Here is an 8,546-nt window from a genome sequence, read left to right on the forward strand (position 1 = left end):
AAATCCTAAAAATTAATCAACACTGCAGTGTGTGCTCTAGGCAAATTAGCATAGCGTAGAAAATGCAGGAACAAAGCAGAGGCACACATCACTTGCTGAATCCTAACAGTGGTGCCTGAGATACTGTGCATAACACCATGAACATTAGACTCAGAGACACACTGGACCAATCTATATTTCTTGCCTAGATTGTTTTTAATTTAGATGAAAACATTATCACCCTTAGTTATATATTTATGCATAATAACACTGAAACAGTTCAAGTGAAAGACAGTCACTAGTGTGCATTAATAATCAGTTATTGCTCGTTAAAGTAACACCAAATGCAAGAAAAAAAAATTCCGAAAATCCTACTGAATACAAGACAATCTATGTGAGCCACTGTTTCTCTGGCTTCTTACGATTCCTTAGGGTAAACTGCTGATGACACTTTCAGCAGATGAGCAGATAATGTAATCAGAATTGCTTTGAGTCTTTGGCTTGGCCACCAATGTGAGTCTGAAATCATAGCAGCTATTATCACATTTCAAGTCAACACAAAGGCTGTCCTGAAAATGAATGCTTTCAAGTATTAAAGATCCCTGATTTGACTTTAATTCTCTGCTTTGAGTATTTATGTACTAGACTTTCGTGGCTAAGGATGAAATCTGGACTGATACTCTACCTAGTCTCCATTTATTTCCCTTTAATTATCGTTAGCTTGCAGGCTACATGTGTATGAGGCAATCCCTTTGCCCAGTACTTAAAGGAAACCCCCTTTTTTTTAAAAAAAATTAACACACCTGCGGTTATGGTTAGGGTAAAGGTTAAGTTTAGCAACACTAATGAGTAAGAAGTTATGTCACCAAGACATCTAACATCCTTTCTTTGTTATAGAGCTTAAAGGTCTCAGTACGTTGGGAGTGGGGATGTTGGCTAAATAAAAATATGCAACTGATGTTGTCTTTAAGCTCTATGGGAACTTGTGAGAAGCAAAATTACTGTTCACAGAAGCAGAACGCCATCTCAAAAGCAAAGAACTCTGCTATGTGCACTGTGTGGATGTGGACACAGGGAATCAATTAAAACAGCATTCCATGTAAAGACATCTGTGTGTGTACAGTTTGGTGCGTCTGAATTACTTTTCCACACAACTTAAGTTACTGACCTATTACTCTTGAGGTGAAAATAGTGTGTTGTTGTTGTGCAGAGCTGCCAGTTTACTTGTTGCGCGTTTTCTTTCTGCTCTGCTTATTTGGTTAGTTCAGGGATCACAAGACTCCCCTCCTCCGCACAAATGTGTCTGTAAGTATCAAGCTTACCATATAGCCAAGCTTTGTGGTAAACATTACGAAGCCTCACAGCAGAGAGCAGAGCTGAGCTGTGCTGTGCTTTCAGGCTGCTTTTTAAATAGACTTCACCCCTTATTTTTTAGCCTAACTGTGTACAGCAGGCAAAATCCAGGCTAATAACCAACTGACTGAGAATTATCTCTTAGGAAGAAAAGAAAACCCCCAAAAAACAAAGAAACAAAAAAAACAGGCTCAGTTACATAGACTTAAAATAAACCATTGCTAGTTTGAAGCCATTTGTCTGTTTGAAGAGGCACTCAATTATTCTCCTGCTCCTCTCCATCGTCTCTCACCTTTGTAATCGTGTTTTGCAATATTGTCTTGGTTGGCGTGTTTGCATCTATGCTTGCTTTTATGAGAATGTGTGTGTGTGTGTGTGTGTGTGTGTGTGTGTGTGTGTGTGTGTGTGTGTTTCTCCATGGATGCGTGCGGCTGTCTGCAAATGTGGTGAGGATCTGTACAAGATTTAGGAGTCAAGTGCAAATATGAAAATAATTACCACAATCTCAGCAGCCTGAAGGAACTCCAGCAGGGCTAATCCTCTCAGCCATTTCTATCCTTGGTTTGGGCCTGTCTTCTGAGGGTTTTGAAAGCCTCATAATTCTATGTAAACTAACAATGCCTAAATCTTCTTATGAATTAACATAGTGGAGATAAAACTACACTGTATTTGCCAAGTACTGAAAAACATCTTTCTTTTTTTTTTAATCCATGTCGACCATCTTTATACTTCACTGTTAACCATTGTTAACCATAGCTCCTCAAATATGTATGATTGTATATTGTGTTAAATAATAAAAGTTTGTAAAGGGCAAGTAAAAACTAAAGACAGGGTATAGAGTAGGGATGCACCGACCCAATATTAGGATCGTATATCGATCCGATACCGACCCAAAAAGCTAGATCGGATATCAGTGACAACGATCTGATTCGTGGTCTAATCCATTTAGTTCAGTTCTGTGCTGTTCTGTGCTTACTTTGCCACATGACAGCAGCAGCTAGCAGCAGAGCTAATGTAGCATGGAGAAAGGTAACAGAGAGACAGCAGTTTAGAGGTATTTCATGCAGCTACACCAACAGTATGTCTGCAAAAGTTTTTTTCCCCCATTTACTTTACTTTAAACGGTTCTGACACGAGTGAAAAGATCTGACAGTGACAATGCTATCTCTGTCTTTCTCACAAATTTACTTTCAATCCCATCATGTTTGGTCAGAGACCTAATATAAGAAGTCAGACAGACGTGGGTTGGGTGTAATAAGTTTTTATTATATATATATGGTGGGAAAATATTTAACTCTGCTGATAACAACCCGTTATTTCACTTCAGCTGTCTCCTGATAACGCACATGTATGATGAGGAAAAAAGAAACTACAGTGGCTACTGTAACTGTAAATAATTACATTTTATTCTACAAGGTTAGGCTTGCTGTTGAAGTTGTCCTTTCACAAAATAATGATTTCCAGTCTCTTCCTCACACTCAACGATATTGATTATTAATTTACCACTGGTACAGGATTGGTACTTGATCGGACCATCCTTAGTATAAAGAATAGTTGTAACCTCCAGGTCTGAAAGTTATAGCTCCATTTTTTGTGTGAACACCAGGGGGGCAAACCCTCTATTCACACAAAAAAAATGAGACCAGTGGATTTATTATCCCTATAAAAATGTTCCCGAGGAATGGATCGTCCCAATTACTAGATTAAGATCTTATTTAATACAACATGATGTTCTAGTTTGTAAATCAAGGTGTCAAGTAGATGACAAATCATGGCATGATTAAGGCTAGCATTGCAATTAGTGGACAACATCACGGAAAAGTATAATACCTACCAGATAACTGAAAAGTTGCTACCGTATAATCGTGAGAGTTATCAGTTTTTTCATTTGCTCATCATGCCCCATTTTGAAATGTACATGTACAAATATGTACAGACAAAATGCCACACTCTTGGGTTCAAAGCCGTAGTGCACACAGTTGATGGGTGACAGGTGGCTACATATATTTTTCATTTACTGTCTGAGCCCGCCTGGAGTTTCACATAACAAAGCATGTAGTATTAAATGAGATGCAAGGTTATTTCTGGCTACACTAAAGTATGATTCATATATCCTCAGAATTGCTACTGAATGAATAATTTCAAAATCTTAAAAGCTTATCATTTTAGTTTAAACTAACAAATACTACTTCTGTGAGGATTCATTCAGGAGGCAACTCTAGCCTCAACGGTAGCCTCAGCAGGAGTATCAATGCAAGTAAGTTACAAGACCTAAAAGCAAATGATGTTCCTTTTTTATATATTACAGCAGTATATTAAGGATTTCAATCATTTTTCTCCATCACATTGGTGAAGAGTAGGTATTGGGGTTAGGCAACCAAAGTCATCATTTCAGCCAGCAACAGGAGATTACATTAATGCGCTAAACCTATGGACCACTGCAGGTAAATTGTTTCAGGGCAGATAAAATGCTGAAGACAGTAGCTATTAGTTAATGAAGCCCCATACTGTTGGTTCCATTGTTACCACTGACAGTGTGCAAAATATGCTTTTAGAGGTTAATTAAATGTAGTACTTTTGATGCCTTGAATGCTGAAGAGGTAAATGTGATTTAAAAATCATCCCCAAAGCCATCAATCAGCTATAGATTCTTGCCAAGAGTAAATTTATCCTACTGCCCACCCTTTGTAAGTCTACAAAAAAGGCCCTCTGACCTTTAAGCTCTATTGAACTGTCTCTCGTACCACAAATCCACTGAGGATCAAGTTCCTACCAATGGTTATAGAGGTAAGTTCTGAATTATACTTTATAAACTTTTCTTTTCACTGTTCACATAGATTTCCATACAAATAGGTGTGTTTATTGAAGAAACTGACAAGTTTAGCTTATGTTGGTGACTGCTGGCTCCAGTGCAAGCCATGGACTCTGCAGAGATGCAATGGCCAGTGAGGAGAATAAATCCCGTTTGAGTGGGCTGGTTGGAAGTGCTGTGTGGATCACGTAGTGTTGATCATCACTTCTGTTGGTGGTTCACTGTGGCTTTTATCTCTTTTACATTAGCTACAGCTCAATCCTTATGTGGGTGGCGCTTGATTGCTAGGCAGCATATGGTCCCCTTAGCATCAGATCATTCCACTACATGCTTAAGCAACTGCGCATCCCTGCCCCCAACCTCTCCTTGCGGCTGAGAAGAATACATCTGACAAGCCATAGGTTGCCACAGTGGCTGCAGGACGTGCATGTCCTGACAATCCACGGTCTGATAGTTGAGATGGCTGCAGGGCAAATCTAACAAGGTAAGCATAACAGGAAAAAATGTTTCCTCTGACAAAGTAAAGAACCCCCCCGTTACTGCTGCCCCCAAGTAATGAGATGCTGCTCTTAATAGCTGGTTTTTGTGTGTGACTTATGAATTCCTTTCTATTTACAGATGCAAATTTTTGCACTAATTTATGCAGAATTAAAGTCAGGGATGATGTAGGCCCCTGATAGTTGTATAGCAATTATATGAGTAACGCTCACTTCTAATAACCCAGTTTCCAAATACCCTCTTTACAATAATGCAAACATGTTCCTAGGCCCGGACTGGTGAAGTGTCAGATCAGGAAATTTCATTTATTTCTTTACAATAAAAAAAGAAACAGCAATAACTCTACCAACAGACTGGACAACAGTTCCTTTTATGTATTTGCAAGCAAGGGCCTCAACCCACCGCAATCACACCTCTGTGAACGAGCAGCAAAACCAGTGAATGAGATGTCTACGTACGCACAATTTTGTTTTTGTGGTTTGTTACCTAGACCGCAGTACTACAAATAAAAAACATAATAACATAATACAGTCTGTCGCTTCTACATTTCGCTGAATAAACATTTTACAAATATCCATGGGCGTGATATACACCAGGTGTTTACAATCTTTTTTTTTTTTTTAAACACTGTTACGGTCATACAGTCAGGATTATTATAAATGTATGCTTAATTAAACTAAACATGTGCAACACGGTCATATTCAACCCAAAGCTTCTACATGCAAATGCAATCTATAAACAGCAACTGCTGTTTACAATGAGTCCCAACATGACAACATAAAAATTGCAGGAAAAATGAGAGCAGGAATGGTTTCATTGGCTTATACACCGCTCTGAATTCACAGTCATACCAAATCTCTGCTTTTTCCCCCCCTTTTTAAATTACATTAGACACTGGCATCAACATGGTCACAAAGTTTTACTTGGTCACAATAATCCCACCTCTAGTGTTTGACACGAGTAGTTCTCAGTTCTAAAGCTGCAAAAGTGTTGATACCGCCTTGATAAAGTTCTAATGGCGAGATCCTGCTGTCATTATGTGACAAATTGCTTCGAGATTAGGCACTGGCTCCGGACCAACCCTCATATCGCCTTAGTGAAAAGAGATTGTAGAACTGGTAATTTTACATCAGCTAGTATATACAGAAGTGAGGTTTTGCTTCTCTAATCTTGATTATCAGGAAGGATATGCACCTGGAGAGTACATACTACGTCAAGTAGCAATGCAGTGGCAAATGGGAATGTACTTACACAATAGCCTTCCCAAGATTGAATGTTCTAAGTCAATATGCACAACACAGATTAAAGAAGGGGAAAAAAGGTCTAATAATAGCCAATTCATTTTGGGTATAGCAAGTCATGACAAACTATCTGACTTTGGTTAACATTTTATAGAAGAAAAAAAAAATAACGAAAATGTTAACACTGTTTCTAATAACCGTTTACTTTATAGATGTCATAAGTGTTAGCATGAACTAACATGTTAGCATGTTGTTAGCATAACCCAAATAAGAATTAATCTTTTAATTTTTCCTTTTCCAGACAGCAAGAAAACAGGAAATTCTCCCTCCCTAGACAGATTATAAATAAGACCAATAGCTAGTGTGCATGTGGTTGATACTGCGTATTTTATATCATCGGTGAACTGTCAATAAATACGGTCTGTAGTCATTCTGTAGTGTAAATGAGGCTTTTGGGACAACATTGGGGTTAGAGGTTAGATATGGGGGTAGCCTTGAATATGCAAAGGTCAGCCTATTTAATGAGCAATCACTGCTCTTTATTCCTGGTACCTACCTCAACCTGAAGACGACAAAGCGTTTTCAGTTATTGTCCCCAATCTGGATTTTTCAAAGCCATCGAAAGACCCACCTTCATCCCCCTTAGCCTCTTCTTTCCCTATATCAGCCTATGCTTATACAATTTATTTACTTATGTACTACTACTACTAATTAACTACTTCTCTTATTAAAATAAGAATGATTAAATAAATGCCTATGTTTATAATTGCTCTGTAAAGCAGAGGTGTCATATTCACTTTTTTCATGGGCGCAATCTGATCTCAAGTGGGCCAGACCAGTAAAACTATTGCATAATAGCCTGTATGAAAAACACCCCTTTAAATGTCTCCTCTCTTTTATAAGTGCAAAGAACTACAAGCGGCTTCTTCAAATGTTCATTTTTTCACATTTGATGACCCATCAATTGTAAAATGAAGGTGTAATTAAGATAAATACATAAAAACAAATGAATTTCAACATGTCCATTTTACTATATTTGGCAGGTCCAACCGTCATTACATGTACATTACAATTCACAGATCACAGTGGATCCAAAATAGGCACAAAACTCTTACATGTCCAGTTTTTGTAAATAGACAAAAAAAATAGCATTTTATGCCTTTACAATTGTAAAAATTTGGCTATATCTAAAAATACTTCCACTATTTTGCATACATGATTTCTCGTGTGTAGTAATGGTGGCATCACGTCGCCAGACCAAGAACTGCAGTGCATTTTATTCAAATAAAGAGAGTAATTAATGTCTTTGCAAAGCTATCCGGTGGGTGGAATTGGACCCTGTAGTTGGCTGCTTTTGGTCCTCGGGCCACATGTTTAACAACCCTACTGTAAAGCATTTTGGACATATCCCTCGATGTATCCTCGATGTATAGGCGCGCACACACACACCATACAATCGTATGAAGTGTGTGTTGCAGGAACAAGCCTGTGGCCTACTATGGAAGCCTCCTCTACAACCACAGGTAGAAATGATACAAATGTAGCCTCGGCCGATTATTGCACTTATCACAGTTTAGTGGCTCAGACGAAACAATGTTGCAACCATCAACACAGCGCCATGCTATCCAGAAAACACACCGAGATGGATGTTATATATCTTGAATGCAGTGCGATATAGTAGGAGCAAAGACCTAACATAAGCAGCCGTTACATTTTCCTGCCTGCTGTGTCAAATGTGCCACAAATAGTCGCCAGCCTAGGCTTAATAAGCGTGTATTTTTGTTTCGAAAACTCATTTGCACAGGCCTAGTTGCTAATAAGAGTGTAGGCTATGTCGAGAAGGGATAAGAAATATCTGGGCCACAAGCTGCAGGCTACTGTCAGCCCTGGGGTATTGCACGGAGAGCGCGACAGGGAGCCAAAAGTGGGTGAGAAAAGCGTTTCCTTCTCGCCACAGCTCTACGTTTTTTCGACCGTTCACTCAAAGCGGAACGCTCGCTACGAGCAAGAACCTGTCAAAACTGAACTATATTCGACACATTAAAGCACAGGCCTGTCCAGTGGTGTGTTCACCAGTCGGCGGAGGTTGAAAATAGGAGTCGTTGCTGCTTACCATCTTGCAGGTCGGATGATGAAATCCAAGCGATGTGAACGGAAAAGGAGGTTACAACAGCAGAAGTCAGCAGGCCGCCGAGCTGTGACGAGAAATACAAGAAAAATACGCTGTAGGTGCTCTCGGCTCTCGTCCTGGCTTTACACCCAGGTTCAGGATCTCTTAACCGTTTCTCTCTCCTTCACCGAGGCTTTCACTGCAGTGGCTGAAGGGAGGGAGACCCGCTGGGAGGGGACAGTAAGCGGAGGAGGAGGTTCGGTTTGACAAGCAGGCGGTGGCGGAGGGGAGGAGAGAAGAGTCGAAGGGGGGGAGGTGCAGCAGTACTGTACATCCGGGAACTGCTGGGTCTATCGATTTATTTATTTATTTGTATTCCTGCTTCGAGTACAAGTTTGTGCACGTGCTCCCCCAACTGGCTTTATGGCTATACTACAAGAAGTGGCCAATCTAGCCTTCAACTATCAGCGTCTCCTGAACCTCAGTATATCCAAGTTTTACATGGAGTTCATTTTTGTTATAATGCCCTAAGGTGCTTGAATTATTCCTCGGA

At 39.6% G+C, this 8,546-nt stretch overlaps 1 protein-coding gene across 1 annotated transcript in view; it reads right to left on the reverse strand.

The window, feature by feature from the left end:
- The window catches only part of ppp3r1a (protein phosphatase 3, regulatory subunit B, alpha a), a 30,299-nt gene extending 21,968 nt beyond the window's left edge, over window positions 1-8,331 (reverse strand). The window contains exon 1 of the mRNA XM_003438321.3: window positions 7,997-8,331. Within this exon, the coding sequence (XP_003438369.1) occupies window positions 7,997-7,999 (3 nt within the window). The 5' untranslated portion in view covers window positions 8,000-8,331. The remainder of the gene's footprint in view (window positions 1-7,996) is intronic.
- Window positions 8,332-8,546: the final 215 nt, after the last annotated feature.

Source organism: Oreochromis niloticus, linkage group LG13, assembly GCF_001858045.2.
Source record: "Oreochromis niloticus isolate F11D_XX linkage group LG13, O_niloticus_UMD_NMBU, whole genome shotgun sequence".
In the NCBI taxonomy this organism is placed as follows: domain Eukaryota; kingdom Metazoa; phylum Chordata; class Actinopteri; order Cichliformes; family Cichlidae; genus Oreochromis; species Oreochromis niloticus.